This window comes from Sorex fumeus, unplaced genomic scaffold, assembly GCF_029834395.1.
Source record: "Sorex fumeus unplaced genomic scaffold, SorFum_2.1 ptg000019l, whole genome shotgun sequence".
NCBI lineage: Eukaryota > Metazoa > Chordata > Mammalia > Eulipotyphla > Soricidae > Sorex > Sorex fumeus.
Genome location: NW_026606076.1, coordinates 39,173,203 through 39,187,710, shown reverse-complemented (window position 1 = coordinate 39,187,710; position 14,508 = coordinate 39,173,203). Strand labels below are relative to the sequence as shown.

The following is a 14,508-nucleotide window of genomic DNA, read 5'->3' as shown; positions in this document are numbered from 1 at the left end:
TGCGCAGAGTTAAAATCAGCCGGGAGCCGGTTGCTTCCGCGCAGGCGTGGTGGACGGAGGGGGCGGGGCCTGGCCGCGCCGCCATGCGCAGGCGCAGCCGTCGGTGGGCCGGGGTTCGGCAGCCCGAGAGGTGAGTCGGGGGCTTTGCAGCTGTGCGGGGGGGCTCCTCGGCATGGCGATGCTGGGCTTCTCGGGGTTCCCGGGCCTGTAAGAGGGGCTCCCTCTGTGACCGGCATCTCCGTGGTCCGCGGGCTCCCTTAAGTGGGCGGCGCGGAGGAGAAACTGAGGCAGGCGGCGTCGGGCCGGCCCTGTCGACCCGGGTCACCCGCGCCCGCACCCGCCGGCCCAGAGATGCGGGTTCGCAGCCCCCAGAGTGGACCCCCTGAGAGGTGGGACACCTCCGCCCCCCACCCCCGCACGGAGTGGCTGCTGGCCGGCGGCCCCCTCCCCCCTCCCCCCGCTGCCCGAATCACGGACACTTTGAATGGGGGGCTTGGAGCGGGATGACCCCGTTCCTAGGACTCGGGCGGGACGCTGGTGACCTGCTCCACTCTCGGGACCTCGGTCTCCCCGTCTGTGGAAACGGGCGTCGTGACTGTCGCTCCCTGGAAGGGGAGGGGGCGGGCCCTCAAAGTCAGGCCCGGGATGCTCCCCCCTCCCCCCCCCCCAAAAAAAAAGTAGCTCAGAAAGGTCTGGCTTTGTGTCTTCCCACGCTCGGGGACTTGTGGTGGGGGTCTGGGGACGGGGGCGGGGGGGGGGAAACCTGTCAGCCCTGGTGGAATCTCCCCGCGCCCGCCGCCCCCCCCCCATCTCCCCCCCCCCTAATCTCGAGCATCTGTTTCTTTCCTGCAACCGGCGTTGTGAGGTGAACCCGGGGCATTGTGAGGTGAACGCATCCCCCGTTTTCTCTCACTTGCTGCACCGAGTTTGCGGCCAAGTGGCTGTTTGGGGAGGGGGGGCACACACCCCGCGGTGCTCAGGGTCTACCCCGGGCTCTTGCACTCAGGGATCCCCTCCTGGCAGTGTTTGGGGAATGGGATGCCGGGGGTCCGGGAGGTCCGGGATTTGAACCTGGGGTTGACTGTGCATGAACCCCAAGAATCACAAGTAAGCTTTTTTTTTCTCTCTCTCTCTCATGTGGGGATGCTGCACCCGGTGGTGCTCAGGGGTTACTCCCAGCTCTGCGCTCAGGAATTACTCCTGGCTTGCTAAGGGATCCACATGGGATGCGGGTCGCTGGGATGCAAGGCGTATGCCCTCCCCCCTCCGCTGGACTATCGCTCTGGCCCCAACCACTGAGTTTTTTTTTTTTTCTGTGAGTGCTTTCTGTTTGCTTGTTTTTGTTCTTGGTTTTTTGTTTTTTGGGGGGGCACGCCCGACAGTGCTCGCGGACCCTCTGCAGCGCTGGGGATGGAATCCGGGTCGACCACCTGCAAGGCAAGTGCCTTCCCCACTGTATGATAACTCTGTCCCCTGGAGATCGATCTCTCTCTCTTTCTCTCTCTCTCTCTCTCTCTCTCTCTCTCTCAACTAAGGCATGAGGAGGTTACGCTGAGTATAGACTCCGAGTGCAGGTCCTGTTGGTTCAGAGTGACACATTTGTATCTTTGCATGTATGATGCATGTGTGTGCGCACACACATGCGTGCATGCACGTATGTGTTGGTGTGCGTTGCACACAGGAGTCCAGGGCCCCCAGACCTGAGGATCCTTTTGCTCTTGTTGTTGGGGGCCGCTCCCAGTAGCCTGCGTGTCCGGGATGCGGGGTGGAACCCGGAGCTCCAGCCCTGAAAGGTTTTCAGGGGTCCGAGGGACAAAAAAGGGATTAAGGTGCTGACCTGGCACGTGACCAACCCCAGGTGTCACCGCAGCACCACTTAGTGCCCCCTGAGCACCGCCAGGAGAGGACCCTGAGCACTATCCGGTGCAGGAGAGAAATGGTTTGCTTGTAAGCCAGGGCCCCAGACTGGGGAGCTGCCAGGGCTTTCTCCTTCCCTCTGCCGAGACTCACTGGTGGGTGCACCATGGATGAGACTGGAGCGGATGGGGGGACCGGACTTGCTGGTGGATTTGTTCGTCTGAGACAAAGATATAAGACCCCCTGGAGGGGCTGAAGCAGTAGCAGAGCGGGCAGGGCGTTTGCCCTGCACCCAGCCGACCCGGATTCGATTCCCAGCATCCCATAGGGTCCCCCGAGCACCGCCAGGAGTATTTGCTGAGTGCAGAGCCAGGAGTAAACCCCTGTGCATCGCCGGGTGTGACCCCCAAAAGAAAAAATAAAGACCCCTGGAGAAGTGCTGGGCCGTGTAGCTCTGGACCCCACCAAGCCCCGAGGGAGACAGGATGAGGGAGCCACAGGCCACTGGAGAGGCCCTGGTCCCCTAGGAAAGGGGGTCCCCTCAGTCTGGGGATGTCCTTACTAGAAAAGGAGGCATCTGCTGTCTGGGGGTATGGCCCTGCTGGAAAGGGGTCTTGGCCACTGTCTCCCGGTCTAGCCTTGCTGGATGAGGGGGTGTCCGCTGTCTGGGGGTATGTCCCCCCTGAGAAGTAGGGTGCCCTGCTGTCTGGGGGTGTGGCCCTGCTACCTCGGAGCGTGACCCCTCTGGAAAAGCGCCTGTCCCCCTATCTGGGGGTGTGGCTTCACTGGAAAGGGGGCTGCCCCCCTCTCTGGGGGTATGGCCTTGCTGTTCGAGAACAGTTGGTGACAAGTGAGCACTGGGGGGCCAGCAGAGGGGGTCAGCTGGTGACTCCGGAGGCCAGTGGACCCATATGTGTTCACTCATGTCCCCACCTGGCCCAGCCAGTGGCTTCAGAAGGACGGGGGTGAGGGGTGGGGCTGAGCTGGGGACGCAGCTAGAACCAAGGCAGGTCGCTGGGTACAAGCCCTCCCTGGGGCCCCTGAGCAATCCTGCCTGATTTTTTTTTGGGGGGGGTCCCACCCAGCGATGCTCAGGAGTTCCTCCTGGCTCTGCACTCAGAAATGATTCCTGGTGGTGCTCAGGGGACCATATGGGATGCCGGGGATCGAACTCGGTCGGCCACATGCAAGGCAAATGCCCTACCCGCTGTGCTATCACTCCGGCCCCCAAACAGTCCTGCCCGGGGACTAGGGTGCCAGCTGGAGGGGGACGGTCCCGCAGAAGGTGGGTCGTGACCTCAGGTGCCAGTCTTGCAGAAAGGGGGGGATGTCTCCCTGGGAGACGGTCCTGCAGAGGGGACTGATCTTGCCCTCGGGGTGACCCAGGAACTCGGGGCGGGCTCTTTGTGGGATGCAGGGCCCCAGGGCCCCCCTGAGGGAGACTAACCACCGGGGTCACCACCGCCCTGTGTGGCTGCGCCTCGCACCCCACGACACTAGGGCAGCCCCCAGTGCCGCCTGGATAAAGCCCTCCCTGTTGGAGCCTGGCTGCTGCGGGGGTGGGGTGACAAGGCGTGATTGTCCCCGCGAGCAGGGGACACAGACCAGGAGGGGGGCTCGCCTTGGTCACTTGGTGCTGAAGACCCATCTGTGCACAAGGTGGGGACCCCTGCCCCCTTTCTGCGCTGTGTATGCATGGAGGGTTCTGGGAGAAATTGACCTGTCAGGTGGGGGCCGGTGCTCTCGGGGACCCCTGTGACCCCACCACTGTGTCCTGGACACCTGACAGCAGAGGGCACCTGCCTTGCTCCCAACCCAGGTTTGATCCCTGGCATCCATAGAGCCTCTCAGCCTGCCAGGAATCTCTGAGCCAGGAGTGATCCCTGAGCACTGCCAGGAGTGCCCCCCCAAAAAATACACTTGCCTGAGACACCTCAACCTCCAGGAGTTAGTCATGTACCCCCTGAATGTGTGTGTCTGTGTGAAAGTGTATGTGAGAGAAAATGAACCATATGAGACCAAACTCTGTGTGTGTGTGTGTGTGTGTGTTTTATTTGGTGTGTATTGTGTGAGACTTTGTGTATGTGTGGGTATGTGTGTGTTTTATTTGATGGGTGAGTGTGTCTGATTTGAGTGTGTGAGTGTGTGCTTTATTTGGTGTGAGTGTGCTTTCTTTGGTGTGTGAGTGTGTGTTTAATGTGTGTGAGTGCTTTATTTGGTGTGTGTTTTATTTGGTGTGAGTTTGTGTGCTTTATATGGTGTGTTACTTGGTGGGTGTGTGTGTGTTTTATTTGGTGTGAGCGTGTGTAAGTCTGTGTGTGTGTGTGTGTGTGTGTGTGTGTCCTAAGATAGACGCAGCCCCCTCACCCCCCATGGTCTGTGAAGTTCATTTCTGTCACTGCAATTCCTAGGACGGTCCTGGTTCCCTCCGTGTATGTTTAAGCGGGTGCAGTGCTCCAGGATCCTGAGGAACAGGATGATGGGGTCCGTGAGACCCACAGGGTAGTGCCCAGGCTGGCAAACGGGGCCACACCCCCACCTGGCACCCTGAGCCAGCTCTGACGGCGGGCCATGGAACGTCCCCCAGCCCCGGTCACCCCACAAGTGGTGGCCTTGGAACTGGGCAGGACCAAGGTTGGGTTTGGCTCTAGGACACGGGGCACTGGCCCCAGCCATGCGCGTGGCCTCCCCAAGTTGAGGTTCCTCTCCCCCCACCCCCGGGGAAGGACGTGGGGTGCCGGCCCCCCACCTGAGTGAGAGAGGTGGGTGTGAGCTGGGCCCACAATGGTGGGGGCCCCTTGCTTCTTCCGGGAGCAGCTCCCCGAATCGGGGTTGGGGTGAGGGCTCCGGCCAGTGTTGACTCTGAGAGGTGTCGAGGCCCGGGGGAGAAGCTGGGGTGTGTTTGTGGCCCGGAATCTGCCCTCAGGGCCGAGCTCCGGCCCCTGTGTTTGGGCTGGTTCCCCTCGCGGTCCCCACAGGGCCCCTGGAGGACTTGGGGATGGGGGACCCTGACCTGCCTCCACTGGGGCAGCGCGAAGGGCAGGAAATGTCACTCGGCAAACAGGCCGCGTGGGGCCTGGGCCCGTGCCCGTGCCAGAGCCAGGCAGGAGTCCAGCAGCTCAGACCCGCCCTTTCTTGTCGCCCCAGGGAGCAGCTTGTGCCCAGCCACTGACACTGATGTCCTTCCCGCTGTCCCCTAGTGCAGGGTGGCACTGAGGGACAGTGACATCAGCTGGGAAGGCTTCTGGCAGGAGCCAGGGTAGGGCGGGAATTCTCACGTTTGAGCAGCCTGTACAAAGGTCCTGGGGTCAGAGGGTTGGACCTGAGAGTGACCCCAGTGAGGTGTGGGAGCACCATAGGGGTTGTCCGAGTGGGCATTGCAGGGGGCTTGAACCCGGGACTCCCGCATACCAGGCATTCCCTCCCCAGCAAGTTCGCCTGCAGGCAGGATTCCCTGATGGGGCCAGGAGCGCACAGGCTGTCGATCCCGGGCATGAAATGTTGGGGACAAGATGCTGTGCTTGCGAGCTATGGGCCCGGCCATCTTGTGTAGTGCTCGCCTGTGATCTGGGGTGTGTGTGTGTGTGTGTGTGTGTGTGTGTGTGTGTGTGTGTGTGTGTGTACACACACATACAGCCCAGCCCCCACACACACGATGCAGGTCAGACACAGCCAATGGCTCCCTCCACCCTCCCTTTATTGGAAGTGACTCTGACCCGGCTGTCCTGTGACCTGGGGTGCAGCTCCCAGCACCCCATCATGGGGATATTCTGGCCGCAGCACCCCAGCCTGGGTTCGTAAAGCCGACAGGGTGCGGGGGTCCAGGCTCGCCCCCTCTCAGTCCCTTTTCCCGCCTTTGGCTTCCCAGAAGCAGGGGAGGCTCTCAGGAGACAGCTCTCCGTGCACCCCGTAAGAGGCGTTTCAGGGTACCTGGGCCTGCTGTGCTCAGCTCCCGGGGAGGGGGCAGGGTGGCTGGGATGGGCAGCGTGGCCCACGAGTGTCCCCTGTGCGGGTTGTCGCCCCAAACGTGACACACTGTCCCCTGCCTGTCACTCGCACCTGTCTGCGGCCCCCCGCGGGGTCCCCTGGTGCGTGGGGGTCGTGACTGTGACCATCCCGCAGACGCTGAGCCGGGCGCGGCGCCCTCCCGTCCGTCTGTCCAGATGGAGAACAAGAAGCGCCTGGCCTATGCCATCATCCGCTTCCTGCACGACCAGCTGCTTCACGGGGGGCTCTCGTCTGACGCCCAGGAGAGCCTGGAAGGTGCAGGGACCCCTCCCCCCCCCCCCACACACACACCCCCCCCCAGGAGGGTGCAGCGGGGATGGCGCTCAGAGACTTCCCCCCCATCTGGGAACCTGCAGGGCTTCTCAGGAGCTTCCATCTGGGCAGGGGCGGGGGGCAGCTTTCGGGGCGGGGGGTGGGGACAGCCTTGCTTCCAGAGCAGCCCCAGCCAGGCAGCTCCTGCTGAGGGTCACATCTGAGCTCTGCTGGGGTCCCGCTCTCGGCGTTCCCAGGCGCGAGTGGAGAACCCGGGCCTTGGAACCCCACGGCCCCCGAGAGAGGAAGGGCTGCGTCCCCGGCCCCGCCTTGACTACCCCCCTCATATCTCCCCAGTGGCCATCCAATGCCTGGAGACTGCCTTTGGGGTGACACTGGATGACAATGACCTCGCGCTCCCCCAGACCCTTCCAGAAATATTTAACGCAGCTGCTGAGGGCAAGGTGAGCCCCTGCTACACCCCCCACCACCACCCCCTGGGGGAGCAGTGGGCGTCCAGGTCACCCCAAGTGGGCTCATCTCTGCTCTGGGACCAGGAGATGCCGCCGGAGCTGAGGAGCCCCCAGTGCAGCCCCCCATCGGAGGAGGACTTCGCCGAGGCCGAGCGCCTCAAAACTGAGGGTGAGCACAAGCGCGGGGAGGGGGCGCAGGCCCGGTCAGCCCTCCCCCCCCCCCCCGCCCCCCCGGAGGGCTGCAAGCGTGTGTGGGTCGGGTTGGAGTGATAGCACAGCGGGTAGGGCATATGCCTTGCATGCAGCCGACCCGGGTTCGATTCCCAGCATCCCACAGGGTCCCCCGAGCACCGCCAGGGGTAACTCTTGAGTGTAGAGCCAGGAGGAACCCCTGTGCATCGCCAAGTGTGACCCAAAAGAAAGAGCAAAAGAGAAAAAAAAATGTGTGGGTCACTGGACCAGCAGTGGGGGCGGGGGGGGGGAATCCTTTGGAGTGATGGAACATTCTGGAACTAGAAGACCATGCGGCCCAGCCTGACTGCGGGTTGGGGCAGGACCACAGGGGGCCTTCGGTGTGGCTGCAGTGTCTGGGGCCATAGTACAGCAGGGAGGGTGTTGGCCTGGCTCACGGCCTACTCAGGTTCCATCCCCGGCATTTCTTCGGGTCCCCTGAGCCCCGCTGGGTGTGACCCCAAAAGCATAAAGAAGCAAAGTGGCTGCAGGGGCCCCTCGGAGGGCGGGTCCCGACCCCAGAGCCAGAGCTGAGATGGTGGAGGCTGCCCTGGGCCTCCCTGAGAAGACCCCTTTCCCTTCCTGGCCCCCTCCTGCCTCCGGCCGAACCTCTGAAAGCTGCTCAGGCCTCGGAGCGGAAACCCCAGGGCAGGGGGTGGGGGGTGGTGAGGGGCCCCAAGGTCACCTGCTGGCATCTCTCTAGGGAACGAGCAGATGAAGGTGGAGAACTTTGAGGCCGCCATACACTTCTACGGCAAAGCCATCGAGCTGAACCCCGCCAACGCTGTCTACTTCTGCAACAGGTGCCCGCCCGTGGGGTCCCCCAACTCCGTCAGGGGCGCCAGGCTGTGCTTCCGCTTCTCTTCCACGTCTATTCCCTCCTGGTGTGCCCAGGGGTGCCAGGATGGGACTCGGGGGTCACCCCAGGGAGGGGGGGGGCAGCTCTACACGCGGGAGCCCTGGGCCCCTTCCTGAGCGCCACCAGGAGGGTACCCCCGCCAGGGGCAGTACCCCGAGGGAGTCCCCATGACCTCCTGGAGCGTCTCTGCCCTGAGCGTGGAGCAGCTTGTCCTGAGGGTCCAAGGTTTGGGGGATCTGCGCTGTTCCCGTCTGCATGGCCTACCCAGTCCCCCTTTTCTGCACCTTGGTGGCCCAGGGCGGCATAGGGTGGGTGTCGTCCAGGCACTGTGTGGCACCCCTAGAAGGGGTGGGATCACGCCTGGCCAGCCCTCAAACACCGCCATGCAGCGATGTGTCCTGAGACACAGGTCTGAGTGTCCCTGCCTGGAAGGTTCCAGAAGGCCCCCCTCCCGCATCTCATGGCCACCCCTTGTGTCCGCTGCCCTCGCAGGGCCGCCGCCTACAGCAAACTGGGGAACTACACAGGGGCCGTGCAGGACTGCGAGCGCGCCATCCGCATCGACCCGGCCTACAGCAAGGCCTACGGCAGGATGGGGTGAGCAGGGCACCCCACCCCCCTGGGCCCCACGCAGCCACTGGGGCGCCATCTCCCAACTTGGAGGCTTTGAGGTCTCGGACCTCGGGGTGGGGGGGTTCCCAACCTCTGCTCCCTGGCGACCGGCCTTCCTGTGGCTCCTGTGTCCCCTTGCCCCATGGGCTCCGGGTGCACCCCCACCAGACCCCATGGACATTAGAACCCCCCCTCCGGACCTGTCCCCCCGCTGTCCCCCCAGCTTGGCGCTGTCCAGCCTGAACAAGCACACGGAGGCCGTGGTCTACTACAAGAAGGCGCTGGAACTGGACCCCGAGAACGACACGTACAAATCGAACCTCAAGATCGCAGAGTTGAAGCTACGGGAGGCGCCGAGTCCTGTGAGGGTTGGGGCGGGGGGGGGGGGTGGCGGTGGCAGGGAGTCAGCAGGCCAGGCTGGGGGGGAGGGGCAGGGGGGTCAGCGGGCGGGCCGGGCAGCCGGGACTGGGGGCAGGAGGCGGACTCTTCCTCTTCCTTTTTTGTTCCCGTTCGAGGCCACACCCGCTGGTGCTCAGGGGCCAGCGCCATCTCAGTCCGTGTCTTAGGGTGGGCAGGGTGGGTCGTTGGGCATGGCAGGATGTTGGGGGGGACACAGCGACATGACTCTGGCCGGCTCCAGAGCGGGGTCCCCCCTCATCGAGCCTGGGCGGGGGGATGGGGACGTGGGGCCAGTTCTGGGCAGTGGCCATCGCCGCAGGGTGGGCCCAGCCTCCTCCGACATGGGTGGGGTCCCTGGCCCCCCTGACCGCTGTCCCCTCCCCTCCGCAGACGGGCGGCGCGGGCAGCTTTGACATCGCCGGCCTGTTGAACAACCCGAGTTTCATGAGCATGGTAAGGCCTGGTCACAGATGTCAGGGGTTTCAGCGGGTGGGGCACCCCCCCCCCCCACTCTGGCTTTCTGAGAACGGGAATGGGCCTTGCCTGGCCCTCGGGTAAGCCTGCCCCGTCATCAGGGGCTCTGCAGTCTCAGGGACACTCTGAGCACCCTTAGGTGCTGGGACAGGCCTCGCATGTAACTTTGATGGGAAGACACGCCTCTGAGCATACTTGGCCTGAGTGGGACCTGAGTGGCTGAGAGGCCTGGAACCTTCCAGAACTCAGTGACGAGAGCAGCGACTTCAGTCGCGGCCATTGAACCCGCAGGGGTGCTGGTTGGTTCCTCTCTGGTGCAGGGGTCCGCCCCGCACCCCTGCCCTGACTCGTCTCTCTCCCCCCACTCCACAGGCATCCAACCTCATGAACAACCCCCAAGTCCAGCAGCTGTGAGTGACCCCGTCCTGGGCTGGGACCCCGTTTCCTGGCACGCAAACGCCCCCTCTCCCAGTGCTGCCAAGCAGTGTCCAGCACCATTGAGTGGAACTGTGGGGGGGGGGGGGGTCATGGATTCTGGAATGTTCCAGAAAGGGCCCTCGCCCCACGGGGCCTGGGGAGGGAGGTGTCTGACATCACCCAGTGACTCTTGGGGCGGCCTTGGGTGGGAGCCAAGCGGGAGCGTGGGTGGGGTGAGGGGCTCTGCGCCTGGTGCCAGCGGCCTCTTCCCCCTCCCCCCTTCCCACAGCATGTCCGGCATGATCTCAGGGGGCCACAACCCCCTGGGGAACCCCAGCACCAGCCCCTCCCAAAACGACCTGGCCAGCCTCATCCAGGCGTGAGTAGCGGCATGGAAGGGGGGGGAGGCAGGGCGGGGGGGCGGGTCCCCACCCTGTAAGGCGCCCCTGAACCCGCGCCGTCCCGTCCCCCCCCTCCCCGTGTCCCCCCAGGGGCCAGCAGTTCGCCCAGCAGATGCAGCAGCAGAACCCCGAGCTGATCGAGCAGCTGCGCAGCCAGATCCGGAGCCGGGCGCCCAGTGCCAGCAACGACGAGCAGCAGGAATGACCCCCGGGGGGGCCCAGCTCGCCCGCGCCAGGTGGGTTGGGGGTGGGGGGCAACTCGGACCACCTCCCACCACCCCGGTCACACCCAGGGGTCCCCAGGGAGGTGCGGCAGGAGCTCTATCCGCCAGGGTCCTCAGGCGGCCCTGACGCCCGACTGATGCCCGGCCTGTGCCCGTGTTCTCCCTGCAGCCGCCTGCCACCCTCGGGGCCTCTGGCCCACCAGAAGCCACACCCTCGGGGCTGCCCAAGGGAAAAAGAAAGACTCGGGCCTGCATGCCCGCCGGCTCTCGTGATTTTTCTGTTTCCCTTTGGCCTCGCCCCACTCCCCCCCCCCCCCAGCCCCCACCTCCTCATCCTTTTTGTAGTTCCACGGCCCCCAGCGGGCACAGACCAGCACCCCCCCTGCCCCACCATCCCCTTCCCCCCACCCCCGCCCCAAAGCCTTTTCTAGAATTACGGGTGAGGACGCCCTGGCCAGCAGCAGCGTCAGGCAGGCGTCGCCCCACGCCCCCCCGACCCCTGCCTGTCCGCAGGGGACCTCGTGGTGGCCCCGCGCCCAGGCCGCTGGAGGGACTCGCTGGTGTCCAGTTCCTGCGGCTCCTCGGGTCGGCCCAGCCACGGGACTGTGACCTGGGGGAGCCCCGGGGCGGGCTCTGGTGCCACCCGCCGCCTCCAGGTGGGCCAGCGGAGGGTCCCCACCGGGGACAGACCCGCAGCCCCTCCCCGAGCCCCGCAGAGGGCAGGCCGCGAGCGTGGTCAGAGCCGTTGGGGGGGCGCCCCTGCCGGCCCCCGCACCCCGTCAGCACCGGTGCCCAAGCCGCGGCGCGTGTCATGGTGGGGAATAAACGCGAGACTCTGCTCTGCCCGTGTCCCCTCTGCCGCGCCGCCCTCCGGGGCTCACCACCCCGCCTTCTCCCCATCCACTCCAGTGAACGCACCGGAAACAGCAGCTGCCCACCTGGTGTCCCCAACTGACCCCCAGGGTGGACAGCAGGGGTGGGAGTGCTGTGTCCCCTCCCCCCCATGGCCTCAGTCCACTCTGGGCTGACTCCAGGAACCCACAGCGGGTCGGGGTGCTGCCGCCTCTCCTCTCCAGTGCCCCCAGAGTGTCCCCTGAGCCTCCTGATGACACACACGCGCCTGCTCTGGGAATCCACCCCCTGCCAGCCTGGAGAGAGAAACGGCTTCCCTGAGCCTATCTCATCACCCCCCAGGTCTCAGCCTTTCTCATCACCCCCTCGTGTCCCCTGGGGACACGAGGCCACCTTGGGGTACTGCTCTGGCCCCACAGAGCTGGGACCTGCCATGGGCTGGCTGCTGGGGGAGCGTTTTCTTGGGAACGCGGCCGAGAGGTCAGCATCACAGCTAGGACAGTGGGGTGGGAGCAGGGGCTGCGGCAGCCCAGGATCCTGACCATCCCGCAGGTGGGCCTCGGCCTTGACCTGATGCAGAAGGCATTTCCCCGCATGCTGGTCCCCACGTTGGCTCATGACCTTTTGGGGAGATTCCCCTGTCAGAGGAATTTGGCATCAAGTCTGTCATTTTGCGTTTGGAGGCTGCCCCCCGCCCAGCCACACACGCAATACGCATGCACGCACACGCACACGCACGCACACCAGGTCTGTATCCCAGGCCAGGCCAAAGGCATGAGCATCCAGAGAATCTATGGGGTGGCCCCAAGGCCAGTGGGTTGCTGACTGAGACAGCTGCTTCTGGAGGCCGAGACCCTCTGTCAATACCACTCAGCCCCTTTTGTTCTCAATAACCTACCGCAGATGAGATGTGACCCACCCACTCTGGGGCAGACCCTTTGCCTTGCTTTACTGGCCCAGTGACCATTAGCTGAGCATCACTCAGCAGCCCAGCCAGATGATGCAGAGTCCCATCACAGGTGACAAGTAATCTGGGGGCTCCCAGGAGCCAGCCTGGTCAGGGGAACGTGGGCAGAGCAGGCCCACCTTCCTCTGGTATGTCCCCATGCTGAGGTCCCCAGGACAGCCAAAACTTACAGGCGGCCTGTGCTTTTCAACGTATAATGGATTTTTTTTTCTTTTTTGGGTCACACCCGGTGATGCACAGGGGTTACTCCTGGCTCCACACTCAGGAATTATTCCTGGCGGTGCTCAGGGGACCATATGGGATGCCGGGCATCGAACCCGGGTTGGCCGCGTGCAAGGCAAACGCCCTACCCGCTGTGCTATCGCTCCAGCCCCTCAACATATAATGAAATTTTAAAGCCCTGTGTTGATTTGTTTGTTTCGTTTTGGGGCCTCACCCAACAATTCTTAGGGCCGACTCCTGGCTCTGTGCTCAGAGATCACTCCGGGCAGAGCTTGGGAGGCCCTGTGCAGTTCCCATGGTTAAACCTGGGTTGGCTGAATGCAACGAAAGAGTCCTACTGAGTGTTAAGGCTTCTCGGGGGTCCCCCTCACCTGACACGAGGTGGCACTAACCGGCCAACCCACCCAGATTCGCCGGGGAAGAAATAGTGGAGCGTCTCTTGCTTCAGCATAAATGACATTCTCAGCCCAGTGATTCTGGACATATCACAGGAGTCACTGGACATGCTTGGGGACATCTGTGGTGGTCACAACCGAGGAAGCAGGCTCCTGGTATCACGGGGCGGGGGGGTTAGGGAGACCCCCCACAGAGCTCAGGATGCCCCTGCATAAGTCAGCAGTGCCGAGGACGGGGGTCCCACAGCAAATCCCCACATACACACACAAAGCCGATGATTGTTTTGTTCACTGGTTTTCAAAGGCTGCTGTGTCTCTGCAGGGACGCTCCCTGGCCCTATCCTAGTCACTTGGAAACCCAGCATTAAATGTGGATTCCCTCTCCCTCTCCTCCAGCAAGACAAGACAACCTAGATTGTTCCAAAGCCAGAGCATGACGTGGGGGGCGATCTCGCACCCGGCCACCAGGGGGCGCGTCGGCTCCCTGTTCAACCCAGGGAGCGGAAACGCCTTCAAAATCTCACCTTGGAACAGCCACCTGGGTCCCCGGGAAAGCTTGTGCGTCTGGAACCGTCTCTCCTTGCAGGATCGTAAGGGATTAAGGATATTCTGGGGGTCTCTAGGATCCGATGAAATGTCCTTCCATAAGAAATGGGGGAGGAAAAAAACGTCACAAATTCCACTCAGCAGGAGAGCTGTTGTAAATTTTGGTTTTGGATTTTTTTTGTTGTTCTGGGGTTACACCTGACGATGCTCTAGGGGTTACTCCTGGATGAGCTCAGGAATTACTCCTGGTGGGGGTTGGGGGACCCTATGGGATGCCAAGGATGGATCCTGAGTCAGCCATGTGCAAGGCCAAGTCCCTCCTACTATTGCTCTGACCCTTTTGTACTTTTTATTTGGAGACCACACCCGGTGGCATGTGGGGGCTACTTCTGGCTCTGTGCTCAGGGTACTATGCGTTCCGGGTAAGAACCTGCACTTCCTGCATGTAAAGTCTGCATTCAGGGAAGAGAGAAATAGCGGTTTGCAAGACAGGCCGTCATCCCGGGCTTGATCCCCAACACCCATAGGGTCCCCTGGACCCTTCCACGAGTGATCCCTGATCACAGAGCTATGAGTCAACCCTGACCACTGCTGGGTATGGCCCAACACCACACACACGCACAAGATTCTTGGGTTAACAGCCATGCTTGTGTATCGCTCCAGGAACTGTGACAAGCATCCGCCCCACCCTGTTGTAAAAAGTAGATGAGGAACCGGAAGAGGGATCTGCTCTGGGTTCTTTCCCAATAGTTCCAGAGCGAAAAGTAATTCTGGAACCGGAAGTGTCTCTGAGACAATACTGCGTTCTACTTGAGCTGCCTGGCGCGAGGCCACACATCACTGTGCTTAGCAAACATCCTATATGCCTACTATCACCTCAGCACTCAAAATCGGCTTAATTTTTTTTTTTTAATTTCTGGGCCATAATTTGGTGGTGCTCAGGGCTTCCTCCTGACTCTGCACTTAGAAATTACTCCTGGCAGTGTTCAGAGGAACATATAGGATGCTGGGGGTGGAAAATGGGGATGGCCACGTGCAAGGCAAATGCCCCACCTGCAGTCCTGTTGCTCTAGTGACAAAAATAAATCTTGAATGGTTAAAGAACCCAGAGGCCACAGAACTCTGCATAACCTTGTGCTCTAAATTAGTGCTTGTCAACCTTTTCCTTGCCTTGTTTCCTTCCTGTGCCTCCTCCCACTTCCGACTTACTAATGGACCCCTCCAGTCTCATGCTTTAGCTCTCCAATGACATGATTTGCACCTCTGGCCTCCTTGAAATAACCTGGGAGTGGCATCCGGAGAGAGAGCACAGCGCCAGG

At 62.6% G+C, this 14,508-nt stretch overlaps 1 protein-coding gene across 1 annotated transcript; it reads left to right on the top strand.

Annotated features, from left to right (window-relative positions):
* Positions 1 to 31: 31 nt before the first annotated feature.
* SGTA (small glutamine rich tetratricopeptide repeat co-chaperone alpha) lies at positions 32 to 10,533 on the top strand. The gene is made up of 12 exons (XM_056113065.1): positions 32 to 130; positions 5,980 to 6,120; positions 6,475 to 6,581; positions 6,675 to 6,759; positions 7,525 to 7,624; positions 8,173 to 8,277; positions 8,516 to 8,654; positions 9,082 to 9,144; positions 9,538 to 9,575; positions 9,872 to 9,961; positions 10,074 to 10,219; positions 10,377 to 10,533. The coding sequence occupies exons 2-11, from the start codon at positions 6,021 to 6,023 to the stop codon at positions 10,186 to 10,188; spliced, it is 942 nt and encodes a 313-aa protein (XP_055969040.1). The 5' UTR covers positions 32 to 130; positions 5,980 to 6,020; the 3' UTR covers positions 10,189 to 10,219; positions 10,377 to 10,533.
* The last annotated feature ends 3,975 nt before the right edge of the window (positions 10,534 to 14,508 follow it).